Source organism: Meles meles, chromosome 1 (assembly GCF_922984935.1).
Source record: "Meles meles chromosome 1, mMelMel3.1 paternal haplotype, whole genome shotgun sequence".
Taxonomy (NCBI): domain Eukaryota; kingdom Metazoa; phylum Chordata; class Mammalia; order Carnivora; family Mustelidae; genus Meles; species Meles meles.
The window spans coordinates 66,778,904-66,793,450 of record NC_060066.1 but is presented as its reverse complement, the minus strand read 5'-3'; the positions used below and the strand labels follow the sequence as shown (position 1 = coordinate 66,793,450).

Sequence of the window (14,547 nt, the reverse complement as noted above, 5' to 3'; positions counted from 1 at the left end):
TACACTATACAAAAGTGCTCCACAGAGGCCAGACATGGAGGCAGAGCAGCTCATGGAGGCTGCTTGCCTAGGCCTTGACCCTAGCACAGGGCTGTGTCCACCGCAAGGACAGGGACTCTTTCTTATCAACACAAAGATGCAGCACATGCAGGCAAACAGCCCTAGGCTTTTCCATCCGTGTCACCAAGTGCTTGTGAGACAGTTGATGGAAGTGTGTGCCTTTCTTCCTCTAGGGAATACATGGGTTACACAGAGTGAGCTGCACCTATGTCTAGCCATAGTTAGGTCGGTTCTGGCTCTGCAAAGCCACACCCTTGGCTGGTAAGTGAAGGAGAAGGTTATACGCGTGCTAGGCTCATTATCCACAGGAAAGATACCTACCTGACATTACACCAGGGGCTGGGCATCATGACTTTGCCTCATTCAGAGACTTGGCAGGACCCCAGCATGCAGAACAGAGCAACGGGTCCCTGGCCAGTGCAGCTTGTCCCCTCCCACTCCCACCCATCGGCAGAAGAATCTCTTACTGCCATTAACCAGACAGCTCCCAGGGTACAGGGGATAATACCCTCCCTGTGGCCACTCCACAGGGATAACATATAAGAACCATCCAAAGTGCAAGGGGATTGACCCTGCTCTGCAATGCCCTTTTGGCTTAATAGGAACAGCTGGTCAATGAGGTGTTTGGTAGCAATTTAACAAGGCTCAAACAGCAAGAGGCATCTGCCGATAAATCAAAAGGGAGTGCCCAGCTAAATGAGGTTTAATTTAAATTCTTATCTCGAGCTGAGAGGAGTGTGGTTGTGCCTTCCAATTGTATTAGTACCAGCAAAACCTAGGCCTTGGGGGTGTGGGTCCCAAGACAAGACAGAGCTATATAAAACCAAGCCAAACTGCTGAAGAGAAGAGGGAGAAGGGAAAGATAAGTTGTCATTTCTTCTTTCATAGAAACAAAACAAGCTTCACTCTATTTAGAGGTCATTAAACTCATCATGGCCATGAGCACATCCACTGTGGCTACCCCATTACAGCAGAGGGCAGGAGCCCACACACAAGAGCACAAATGAGCCTGGCAGGGAAGAGGACTTGTTCTGTGGAAATGTCATCAGTCAGAACCATGGTGACACCAGGGAAAACAAGAGCTGCTTCTTTCTCATTGTATCCTTCCACAAAGAGCATCTCCATCGGCTTCCATTAAGTCCTCTTCTGCCTGTGAGCTGTGCACAGGCTTGAGCTTCTGTATGTAAATGCCCAGTCCTGAATGGGCCTGACTCTCCCTTCCTGAACATCCCACGTTTTTGTGTTTTTTTTTTTTAAATCAGAGGCCTGGACTAACATCAGGCAAAAAGCTGACTGTTGCTTAACTCATTCCTACCTCAGGAAGTTGAGCAGTGAGTCACTGAAGAGTCCTCCTTTCAAGAGGCCTCCCCCAAATGCCTTTTCCCCATGTTTCATTTCACTGGGACCAGAGACAACTTCCCTGTGGGTCTGGAGGGTGGAGCAGGATCTCAATTCCCAGGGCCTGTTGGCAGGGGGAGTGACTCAGAAAGCTCAGGAATGGAGAAGGCGGTGACACCCGACCACAAAAAGTATAGCTTAAAGTTCATGCACACCCAATCACTCCTTACGCCCCCCCCATCCTTTCCAAGCCAAGCATCCTCCTCCCCACCTCCACACTCCACTCAGTTACTGACTCTCCTCTTCAGACACATCAGCACATGTTCCCTTGATATCAGTCAATGTTCATGAAGAACACACAACCTGCCACAGTGACCTCATCTGGCTTTGTAATAAGTTCCAAGGTAGACAGGCCAGAGCAGCACCTCACACAAAAGACCATCTCTTAGGAATTCTGTTTGACTTAATAGCAAGAGCAAAGAGAATACAGAAGTTTATTTTTCTCTCATCTGAAAATTTACAGGTGGCAGTCCTGGCCTGGCATGGCAACAGACATCAAGAACCAAGGCCCCTTCAATTCTTTGACTCTGTATATTTAGCTTCTGGCTTTCATCCTGAAGACCACCTCATGAGCAAAGACTAGTGATGGAACACCAATCATCACATGTGGATTCCAGGCAGAAGGCAGAAGAAAGAAGGAGGAGTACCCCCACCACCAAAAAAGGCACTTCACAACTGTCTTTTTAAAAGTTTTCCCAGAAGTCCCACCCAATAACCTTTTTTATATCTCACCAGAACTTGTCACATGTCCACATCTAGAAACCCAGGAAGTTGGGAAATGTGGTTTATTAGTTGAGCATCTTGCCACCTCCCAAAATAATTGGGGATTCTTCTATAAAGGAAAAAGAAGAGAAATAGATTTGGGCTGGCACTATCAGCCTCTGCCACAATGGGCAGCAATCTAGATTTCATTTGACAGGAACTCCCATAAGGTTCTAAGGTTGAGATGGTGACACGCAGATGGGTGACCAGACAGTCAAGGGGATTTTAAGTAGCATCTCAAAGGGTGTTGTGGCTATGCCAGCTGGGACAGAAGTCCATCACAGGACCTAGTCCTGATAGCAAATGTTAACAATCGCTTGGATGAAAATTTTCTGGAAGACAGGATCGTTGCCCCAGTGAGGAGGGACATATACACAAATATTAGCAAAAATACCACAATTGACAGTGCCTACAGGACCCCAGAGGGGCGCACATCCAGAACAGTGAGGAGACACACAAAGAGTGATCTTCCCTGGATTCTGACCCTGGAGGTTTGCCAGAGCCAGACCCTCCTAAGAACATGATGTCTGTTGTGTTTATATGCATAAAGACACCAAAATAACAAATAAATTATATTCCTTTTTGCACATACTTTTTGCCTAGTAAACATGGGCTGACTGATCAGAATTAATGACCCAGTTCTTCAACATCAACTTCAGTGATAACAGTAAAAGGAAAAGATGGAGGAAGCAGGGTTAAAGACTATGGCACCTGGAAAAGGGATCCTCGGCTCCTCTCACACAGATATTTTGAACACAACTGTCTGAATTGCATGCAAGATGTTCTTCATAAAAGTAGGTAGACTTGATGGCCCAAAGGAAGAGGCAGGAGAGGGGCTCCCTCCAGTCTTGAGTGCTACACTGAACCAGAAATGCCACAAGTTGTTTGCAGAGCAACACTTAGAAACAGTTCCTATTCAGTTTTCTCATTTTGTTTTGTTTTGGTTTTTTTTGCTTTTTATTTTAAAACAATGTTAGACTCATAAGAAGTTGCAAAAATACTAGATCCATCTACCCTTTACCAAGGTTCCCCTGAGTTATAAGATCTTACATAATCACAGTAAATTATGAAAGCCAGGAAACTGAAAATGGCACAGTATTACTAATTAAACTACAGACTGTATTCAGATTTCACCAATTGAGCACATAGATATGTTAATGTAAACACCATCCTAATCAGGATATCAAAGTGTTCTGTTCCCACAGTGAAAACCCTTTTCTACTCTTTCCTTTACTATCTCTAACCCCTGGCATTCAATGATCCATTACTATAATCTTGTAAATTTTTTTTAGAGAGAATGCACATGCTGTGAGCTGGGGGTGGGAGGGAAGAGGAACAAAGAGAGGGAATCTTAAACAGGCACCATGCCCAGAGCAGAGCCCATCACAAGGCTTGAGCTCATTATGAGATCATAACCTGAGCCAAAATCAAAGAGTCCAATAAAAATTAGAGCAGAAATAAATGAAATAAAGAATAGAAAAGCAATAAGAAAAAAAAATCATGAAACTAAAAGTTGGTTCTTTGAAAATATCAACAAAATTGATAGTTTCAGCTGGTGAAACTATCACCTAAAGGTGATAGTACCTTTAGGTACATGAACTAAGGAAAAAGAGAGAAGACTCAAATTACTAAAATCAGAAATGAAAATGGGGACACTATTACCAATTCTACAGATATAAAAAGGATTATAAGAGAGCAGAACAACTGTACCCCAACAAATTAAATAACCTATATGAAATGAACAGATTCCGAGAAACATAAAATCTACCAAGACTAAACCACAAAGAAATAAAAAATCTGAATAAACCTATAACTAGTAAGATATCAAATAAGTAATCAAATATCTCCCCAAAAAAGAAAAGCCCCAATTCAATGGCTTCACTGGTAAATTCCACCATTTAAAGAATACTAATCCTTCTCAATCTTTCCCAAAAAATTGAAGAGGAGAGAATTATTTCCATCTCATTTTATGAGGCCAGCATTACCCTGATGATATCAAAGCCAGACAAAAACACTACAAAAAAAACTACAGACCGTTATTCCTTACAAAATTGATGTAAATGTCCTCAACAAAATACTAGCACACAAAATTCAGTCACATATCAAAAGTATTATATATCATGACCAAGTGGAATTTATTCCTGGAATGCAAGGATGGTTCAACATATGAAAATCAATTGATATAATATGCCACATCAACAGAAAGAAAGAGAATACTACATGATTATCTCAGTGGATGCAGAAAAATCTTTTGACAAAAATCCACACCCTTTCATGATAAAAACACTGAACAAACTATGAGTAGAAGGAAACTACCTCCACATAATAAAAACTACACGTGAAAAACCCATAGAAAACATTATATTCAATGGTGAAAGACTGAAAGCTTTTCCTCTAAGATCAGAAACAGGACAAGGATGCCTGTTTTCACCATTTTTACTCAACATAATACTGGAAGTTCTAGCAAACCAATTAGGCAATAAAAATAAATACAAGGCTTCCAAAATGAAAAGGAAGAAGTGAAACCATCTCTGTTTGCAGATAATATAATCTTTTATGCAGAAAACCCTAAGGATTATAAACACACATACATACACTGTTAGAACTAATAAAGGAATTTAGCAAAGTAGCAGGATACAAAGTCAACATACAAAAATCATTTCCATTTCTATACACAAACAATGAACAATCTGAAAAGAAAATTACAAAATATTATTTACAATAACATGAAATCAAACATCAAAAAGAATGAAATACATAGGAATTAACAAAGGAGGCAAAAGACTTACACAATGAACTACACTGAGATATCACCTCACACCTGTCAACATGGCTAAAATCAAAAATGCAAGACAAGTGTTGGTGAAGATGTGGAGAAAAAGGAACCCTTGTGCACTGCTGGTGGAAATGTAAACTGGTGCAGCCACTTTGGAAACAGTATGGAGTTTTCTCAAAAAATTAAAAATTGAACTACCCTACAATCCAGTAATCATACTACTAGGTTTATACCCCCAAAATACAAAAACACTCATTCAAAGGGATGCTTGCACCCCATTGTTTATAGCAGCATTATCTACACTAGCGTAATTATAAAAGCAGCCCAAATACCCATCAATAGATGAACAGATAAAGTAGTGTATGTGGGGACGGCCTGGGTGGCTCAGTTGGTTAAGCCACTGCCTTTGGCTCAGGTCATGATCCCAGGGAGCCTGCTTGCTCCTCTCTCTCTGCCTGCCTCTCTGCCTCCTTGTGATCTCTGTCAAATAAATAAGTAAAATCTTTAAAAAAAAAAAAAAGAAAAGAAAAGAAAAAAAGAAAGGATGCCCAACTTTTATATCAACTTTTGAATACCCAACTTTTGTATCAACACAAATGGAACTGGAGATTATACTGAGTGAAATAAGTCAAGCAGAGAGAGTCAATTATATGGTTTCATTTACTTGTGGACCATGAGGAATAACACGGAGGACACTGGGAGATGGAGAGGAGAAGTGAGTTGGGGGAAATCGGAGAGGGAGATGAACCATAAAAGACTGTGGATTCCGAGAAAAAAACTGAGGGGTTTGGAGAGGAGGAGAGTGAGGGGCTGGGTGAGACTGGTGGTGGGTATTAAGGAAGCATGTATTGCATGGAGCACTGGGTGTGGTGCATAAAAAATGAATCTTGGAACACTGAAAAAAATAAAATTAAAAAAATAAAGAGACAGTGAGAGACAAAAACAAAACAAAACAAAACAAACAAAAAAAACCTATCCAAAGCAATGTGCAGATTCAAAGCAAACCCTACCAAAATCCCAATGACTTTTTTACAGAAAGAGCAAAACCCATTCTAAAATTCATATGAAATTATAGGGAACCCATATAACCAAAACAAAGATACAGTAATCAAAACAATGTGGTATTGGAATAAATACAGAAATATAGATTAATGAAACAGAATAGAAAGCCCAGAAATAAATCTTTGCATGTATGTCAAATTATTTTTTGGCAAGAGTGCCATGATCATTCAATGGGTAAAGGACAGTCTTTTTTTAAAATGATGTAGGAAAACTGGATATCTACACGCACAGAAATGAAATTGAACCCTTGCCTAACACCACACAAAAAATTAATTTAAAATACATCAAGGATTTGAATGTGAGACCTAAAGTAATAAAATTCTTAGAAGAAAACATCAGACAAAAGCTTCATAACATTGGACTTGGCGATGATTTCTTGGATATGACACCGAAGACACAGGCAACAAAAGAGAAAATAGATTGGCCTTTATAAAAAAATGAAAGACTTTTCGACATCAAAAGATACTATCAGAAGAGTAAAAAGGCACACTACAAAATGAGATAAAGGATTTCCAAATTACATATCTGAAGAGGGACTAATATCCAGAACATATATTCAAGTAGAGTTAAAACAGTCCATCACACGGGTCCATCCTTTTCCAGATCCTTTGACTAGAGAGGACACGCTTTTCCATGGGTTTTTTGGTGTGTCATTTGGCATTTCCAAATTTCAGGGTTCTCTAGTGCCCAGGCTAGGATATGAGGAGACGAGTGCGTGTGCGCGCCCCCCCCCACATTCTTTTTTTTTTTTTTTTTAATTTGTTTATTTACAGCATAACAGTGTTCATTGTTTTGGCATCACACCCAGTGCTCCATGCAGTACGTGCCCTCCCTATTACCCACCACCTGATTTCTCAACCTCCCCCCCCCCCCCCCGCCCCTTCAAAACCCTCTGGTTGTTTTTCAGAGTCCATAGTCTCTCATGGTTCATCTCCCCTTCCAGTTTCCCTCAACTCCCTCTCCTCTCCATCTCCCCCCCTCCCCACAGAGCTCACCTCTGGGTCACTCCCGAATCACCAGGTCTCTAGCCCTCTGTCTTCTTTCCTCCACATTGTTGAGTCCGTATGCATTTTGCCCAGGGTTTGTAGTTGTAATTAGCGTGAGGAATAGGTGACACACATTTTCCCCATTTTTGTCTGGAAGCAGAAGCCCCCGTCCAGTTGAAATGGAAAGTAATGTGCTCAGGCATCAGGGTAAATTTAACCTTACAAACTGATGTTCACTGAGGTGATCTTGACCCATAGATTCTGAGGTACAAAGGGAGCAACAGCCGGCGGACTCCCTGATCCACAGACAGACGGCATCTCTGTTGTCTGGGGTTGCATTTGAGCGTAGGACTGCATCCCCTCCTGCTTCCCTACCAACAGAAGAGGGTCACTGGGTGTTGGTTTGGGTTGGTTGGTTTGTTCTTCCATTGCATGAGGGGAGAGTAAATGCTCACTGGCAGCCAGCCTCAGCGCCCAGACCAGCCTTTGGTGAGATGGCCGCTGGGCCGGGCAGTAAGCGGAACGAAAGGCGATAAGCAAGAGCAGAGCCCGCTCTCAGAGGAAGCAAGCCCCTTGGTCAGCGCCCATCTGCCAGGAAGCCCCAGTGGCGTCGACCACGGCAGCCTGTCGCCCCCGGGTCTGATCACCACGCGCAGCCAACCCTGGGCGAGCTTCCGAGCGCGGCTAGGCCTCGGGGAGCCTCAGGTACGTGCAGCCAAGGCAGGGAAGGACCCCTCCTGAAAGGGCGCCAGCGGCCTTGCTGAGCGCGGCAGACTCTGCTGGGAAGACGCAGGGTAGCAGCAGCTGCCTGTCTTCACTTGCCATACTGAGGAGATGCGGTTTCTCTTGTCTCTGCTTCAACAAGTGGGTTCGCGGTTCCACTGTTTATGTGTCTTAAAAGCCAACATTTTCAAGTGTGTTTTTGGTGTGGAAAATGATTATCCCACAATTGGCACGGCAAGGCATTTCCTTTGAAACTGAATTGCCAGCTTTGCGCAGTGGCAGTATCGTAGCCAATGAGGTTTATCCGAGGCGCGATTATTGCTAATTGAAACTGAATTGCCATGTGTACAGTTTTGCTGTTTAAGACAACACATCACCTGGCGGCTCCGGGAACAGAAGAGGAGCAAAGTGCCGAGCTTCTTCCAGAACCAGAGCGTCAGTCTCAGTTCTCGGTGATGTGGAGCGGTTTTGGGGGAGCACCAGGCGGAGAACACCGCCCGCTTCATGGGCTCAGCGGGCTCAGCACATGCGCAGACCCTGGGGGTGGGGCGTCCCTCCAGCACGGGCTCCTCCACACCCCCCCCACCCCCGCTATGGAAAAGAGCTCCCCAAAAGGGCTTCCTGCTCTGGCCACCCATAGCAAAGCTTACTCAGAGCAGAAGGGTGGAAAATGGCTGTTTCTTGAACCAAACCCCAGTGGAACCCAAAATCTGGGGGGCGGGGGGGGGGGGGGACTGTGGCTATGCTTCTCGTTTTAGTCCCTCTAGGAGATGTTCCCGCTCCTCGCATACATTCTTGGTGGCTCTCCCCTTCCCTTCTTCAATCCTCGTGGCCTCAGAATGTTCTCCCGGGGGAAGTCGGTCGGTTTAGGCATTCAGCTTAAAAGTACAGACACTCATCAGTGAAAGATGTGTAGTCGGAGTATATGAGCCGCAAAATCAACTTCTTGTGTAGTGCTTGGTCCTCATTCCCCTAACGGTGAAGCCATGAACTCAGGATATTGGAGGATTTTTACTCAAAATGGATGGGTGGGTGGACGGATAGATGGTAGAGTGGGTGGATGAGTGGATAGATAATGAGATAAAAAATGAGAATGGCAGGGTCCATGGCCTCTCCAAGCCCCTGTTCAGTGAGTAGAATGAAAAGCCTACCAGCCATCCTGTCTTCTGTGTCCTGTAGGAAAACCCAGTTCCTCCTTGGTCCTGGCTCTGGCCTGACTCACTAATGCATAAGTAACAGGCAGGACTTGGAGTTCTCTCGCCCATACCTACACCTGGGTCTCTGCCTTGGCTGATACAAAAACACTGTGTCTTCCAGAAAGAAAGATAGTAATAGAAAAAGGCCCTAGGCTGAGAACCAAGACATAGAGCTATTCAGTTTCCAGGTCAATGTCAGCAAGCTTCCACTGCCCCATTATTATTTTAAAAGCGATTTAGCAAGAAAAAGAAGAAGAAGAAAGAGAAGAAGGAAGAAAAGGAAAGGTTAAAAAAAAGTGATTTAGCAGAATGGGAAAAAAAAAATCTGTGTTTATGGGCCATACAACATGTCTTTCTATCCTAGCAGAAACAGAAACCTTGGTGTTTAGAACAGTGTGCCCTGCAGAGCTCCTTCACAACTCCTGGCTGGCATCTCTGCTTGCTTCTCAGCCCCAGGCACCTGCTGACTTACAGAGCCCCAGGTTCCCAGTGGGTGGGAGCTGGACTGGGGTCTGGGACCTGCTCCCAGGCCCCACACCTGAGGTCAGTGTTACTGGCCTGTTAGCCAGCAGGACCACAGACGGAAGCAGCACACAGAAGGCAGAGTCTACTCTGCCCTTCCTAGTTCACCAAGAAGCTCCACAGGAGCCAATCTGGCTCCTCCCCCAGATGCTTCCCAGCGAATGTTCCTTTGCTGGCCGGCCCACATCTTCAGGGACACGCTTGCTGTCTCTGTGCTGGCAGGTGACATGGGCATGGGTCCCGGGGGGAGGCCTGCTTGGAAGGGACTCCACACATCTGCCTCCTGTTCCTTCTTCCTCTTTTCAACAGTTCTCCAGCTTTATTCTCTGTCTTAATTCTCTGGTCCTAAACTCTTCCCTCTTCAGCTTTGGCAAGTCTGCTGGCTTGTGGGCAGTGGGGAAATCTTCCCTCCCCATCTGCTCTGCCCACCCCCTCCACACCCCAGCATGACCTCAGACCTGCTGAGATCCAGCTTCTTCCCTGTGGGCAGCACCTGGGCCAGGTCCCACTTAAATTCCATCCCTGACACTTCCCTTTAAAGAGCATGTAGTTGTTTTCTTCCTCTGATCCCCAGAGCAAAGATGCTGCTCCTCACCTTTTCTGGGCCCCCATGGAGGACCCAGAACTGAAAAAAGAATAATCTGCCCAGCCTCACCCTCTGCCTGCCCTGTCCCCGCTACAGGAACCCCTAGCCACATGTGGCTCTGTACATTTACATTTTCAGCTACTAAAATGACAGAAAACTTAAAATTCAGTACTGCAGTCACATTAGCCACTTTCTGGTAGCTACCTGCCATTTGTGGCTACTATATGAGACCATGCAGAACAACATTGCTGTCATCATAGAATTTTCTCCAGGTCAGCCCTGCTCAACACAGTCCTAACCATTCTAGTCTGAACCATCATGCCTCAATTTCCTTCTACAGCTCTTTCTGAGAAGACTTAAGCACTAAATGTGAGTCAAAGACCTCCCAAGTCCCTGGACACGAATCTCATGTCGAAATTTGAAGCAGTCAGCTTCCCTGCTGTCCCGCTGTCCATACCTCAGGACCATCCAGTGACCCCATTCCCAGCGTGCCCTACACCAGGAACACAAGGCCTCAGGGCAGGTGGAAACAAACCAGACCGCAATGTTACCGCAAAGGGGAGCCAGCTTGTCTCGTCCTCGAGGACAGTCATTGCAAGCAAGACACATGCTCTGAGAATTCTTCCAGTTGATATAGGCTGGGATCAGAGACTGCCTCTGCTTGCCAGCCCACCGAACTGGTCAGGAAAAACAACTACCAGGCTGGTTCCACTTGCACTGTTGGGGGCCCTCTTGGCTCCATGAACATGTCCCCCACTCAGCCACACGCTCAGCAGCCCTCGAAGACCTGAGTCCCCTTGCGCACAGCACAGGTGACAAAAGAAGCACTGCTCTTCCCTGTCCTCTCAGCACCAAGCGTCCAGAAGGTAAGGCAAGACCAGCCTGCAAGGCAAAGGAGAGATGGCTTCCCTTCTTAGAGAACAGAAGGGGACCAGCTGTCTGCAAATGCAGGAACCTACCAAGTGGATGTGGCCCTTAATTCCCTTGCACATCTTCCCTTGGTGGCTTTAGGAGCCACAGAACTTTCCCACCTGCTTCGCTTCTTGCCCTGAGATCTCATCTGGATCTTCTCACTCGTAGGCATCTCTGCATCACTTTGCCCTTAAATGTTGGGTTTCCTGCCTTTCTGCCTAGACCCTGTCTCTTCGTTCATTCATTTTTGTTGATCACTTTGCATTTGCTGTTGCCCACATGTGTTCTCCGTATCGCTGCGTGGTCTGGGGGCCTGGACTCCACACACCACATTACTGCTGCCCTCGTCCTCGGGCCTGCTGCTGAGTCAGCTCATGGAAATATCAGGAGGTGGGAGGGCCAGAGGAGAAAGTGAGGGGCGTTGTAACCCTTTTCTTCCTCCCCTCCTCTGCAGTCTTGCTGATAATCTAGTAGGTCCTCATCTTTCTCAGTCCCTCACATTTGTCATGGCCACCAGGCTGTGGTCACACTGTTCCCTCCCCTTTGTCCTATCTGGCTCAGAGGGCAGAATGACTCCTGTTGCTTTTGTCTGGGTACTTCATCATCCCTTAGTGGTTCTCTCAGCCTTGCCCGCACCTATATAAATAACCTTTTCTTTAAACTCTGTCCTTTTAACTCTTCTTCCTGGACCCCTTGTATTCTGCCAGCACCCAGAATGATCTATCACCCTTCTCCATTTGGAGCAGGTTCTGCTTATCACATAGTGACACAACACAATAGTTACAGAAGTCTGTGTTACTTCTCACAGTTCTGGCTCTTGACTCAACCCAGCTAGGTGGTTCTCATTCCAGGTCTCTCATGAGGCTATGGTCAGTGATGGCCCAGGTTGGAGCCACCTCCAAAGGCTTTCTCACTTGCATGGTCCAGCTATCAGTTAGTACCTTGGCTGGGAAACCTACCAAAGACCTTCCCACTTGGTCGTGGCTTCCCCATAGCATGGGAGCTGGATTCTGAAGGCAAGAGACATGATGGAAGTTGAATTGTCTTAGGACCTGGTCTTAAAAGTCACATGGCATGGCTTTTACTGCATTGTATTTATTGGAAGCTAGTCACTAAGGCAAGTCCATATTCACGATAGGAACTGTGTTAAAGAATTTGTGGACATATTTTTAAAATCAGCACAGATGGTACAGTCCAAATCTTATACCTTCTCCGCCCATAGCCACTTTGATCTATGTCCTCCACACCCTCTTGGGTCCCCAAAGCAGAAATGAGAGTGTCTCTCCAGACCCTTCTCTTTTCATCCTAGAGACATTGAGCACTGATTGACTACCTCCCAAATTTCTCTCAAATGCCTCAGCTCCCTTCCATCCCTCACTCACCACTGCTGCTGGACCTCCATCATATCTATCATGTCTTTTGGATCACTGTTGACCTCCCTCCTCCTTCCCAGAGGTATTTGTGTCACCAGTGGAATGCACCGAAGACCACCCCATGGCCCTTCACTTTCCTGAGTAAAGAGGGGGAAGGACTGGAGAGGGAAAGGACTTTGTCCAAAATCACACAACTAACCAGAGGCAGAGGCAAGCTGGAACTCAGACTTGCTGCACATGAGGGCTGGGCACGTTCCAGCACCTTCCCTGCTTGAGGGTAAATCTTTGGATGTTCTTGGAAGGCATTCTCCCACCAGAAGCCTGGGGCAGTCTCTCTATCTCTACATCTCAGGCCCAAAATATGGTCTCTATTCACAAAGAAATTGTTGCTAGAGGAATAAATAAATGGCTACTTTTATTATTTTCCTTATTCCAATGTACCAATTTACCATTTAAATAGGCATTTCCAGATTTCTGAGTGTCATCCTCTCATGAAGGAACTATTCTTGATCTTAAGGAACTTCCATTCTAAAATTAAACAAGACAGACAGAGTAGATAGACACACAGAGAGAGACACTATGCTTTTCTTTTTTTGGTAAGGGCTGGGGGGAGCGCAGAGAAAGGAGAGAAAATCGAAGAGGACAGAGAAAGATCAGCACTGTTTGGTGGATGGAAATAGCATGAGAGACAACATAGAACTTGATGGGATCTGGCCCCCAAGAGAAAGGATTTCGAAGCTGCGCAACTGTTTATTTATTTTTGCATATGGGATCAGCCATTTTATGCGACTGATAAAATCAAGGACAATTAGACCAAATTGTGCTTTAATTTTGGATTGAAAGTGTGATTCTTCCACAGAGAACTCCCTCCTACAGCATCTGAAATTACTAACTAGCTGCGGAAGGCACGTGGAGCCATCAGCCCGGGTAAGTGTGAGCTTATTGCTTGTCAAAAATGTAGACACTGATAAGATCCGGTGCTCCTGCAGGGGCATTAGAAAGTCTAGACAAGATGCAAATTAAGGTTGCACTTTGGGGAACATTATTTAAAACATTTGCTTGTTTACAGTTCATTCGACTTTGGAACTGAGGAAGACCCCAGAACCCCTGAAGTACCTCGGCTGCTAGTTTGGGTTGGGGAGCAATTGGGGCGGAGGAGGAGCAGGCAGGACACATTCGATTTCATTCTTCAAAATGTGCTAAGCCTCCCCTAAGCCATAAAAAAAAAATCCATCACCTTTCTTCTCTTTTCTACCTCTCCTTCCTTTGCCAACCTGGTCCATAGAAGCATAACATCCATGTTAAAAGTTTAAACCCTTTGAGGCCATAGATGCGGAGTGGGACCCCTCCTGACCTTACTTACCATTCAGCAGGACCTGGACAGCTGAGTTCTCTGAGCTTGGGGACCACATCTGCTAGGTGCTGGTAGTGATGGCATCTACCTTGCAGGGTATTGACGGATTAATGAGCTGACGTGTGTGGAGGCATTAGCACTATGCCTGGCACAAAGCCAGAGTTCAAACGATGCTTGGCATCACTATTGTGTTTGTGAGTTTATGACCATCATCATACAGCCTGTCATGCTTCTAGGTCTTCCTCCTGGTGCCCGCTAACTATTGCTTGAGAGGTTTCCTTCTTCTCTTGGTTGACCTTTCCTTTGGAAGTTTCTATCCCTGTTGGGATGCTGGGCCAGGATGGGTATTCTCACTGTGAGGAGTGTGGTACTCCATACATGTCCCTGTTTGGGCCCCCTTGGCCAGACAGAGATGAGAACAAGACTTTTCCCAGGTACAGCAGGGCTGGGTCCAGCCAGGGTCAGGAAAGTGTTGGTCAGAGTTCATCACTGGCCTTCTTCCCCTAGGCAGCAAGCTCTGAGCTCCTTGGTTAGGAAATCTTAATGGTGGAATGTAAAGCTTGCCACTTCCTGGAAGGGCTCAGGAATCTTGAAGGGACTGTGTAATGAGAGACGACCCAGCTGGGGGACACATGGGCAGGCCTTCAAAACCTTCCCTCTAAGCTCTAGGTTGGTTTTGGCCTTGGAAATTATGGCACTGCCCAATATCACAAAGCCCAATATCATCCAGGCCTTGCCTTCTATCCTTTTTGAGCCGTCTTTGACTCTCCCTCCTTCAGTTGAACCTGGATTTCTCTTTCCTTCAGGGGAGAGAGCAGCAGAGGCTGAGCAGGCTCT

At 45.6% G+C, this 14,547-nt stretch overlaps 1 protein-coding gene and 1 pseudogene across 1 annotated transcript in view; both read left to right on the top strand.

The window, feature by feature from the left end:
• The window catches only part of LOC123945156 (zinc finger protein ZIC 5-like), a 58,248-nt gene extending 56,194 nt beyond the window's left edge, over window positions 1–2,054 (top strand). The window contains exon 4 of the mRNA XM_046010457.1: window positions 1,922–2,054. Within this exon, the coding sequence (XP_045866413.1) occupies window positions 1,922–1,983 (62 nt within the window). The 3' untranslated portion in view covers window positions 1,984–2,054. The remainder of the gene's footprint in view (window positions 1–1,921) is intronic.
• A 5,977-nt stretch (window positions 2,055–8,031) lies between these two features.
• LOC123927887 lies at window positions 8,032–8,114 on the top strand (annotated as a pseudogene).
• The last annotated feature ends 6,433 nt before the right edge of the window (window positions 8,115–14,547 follow it).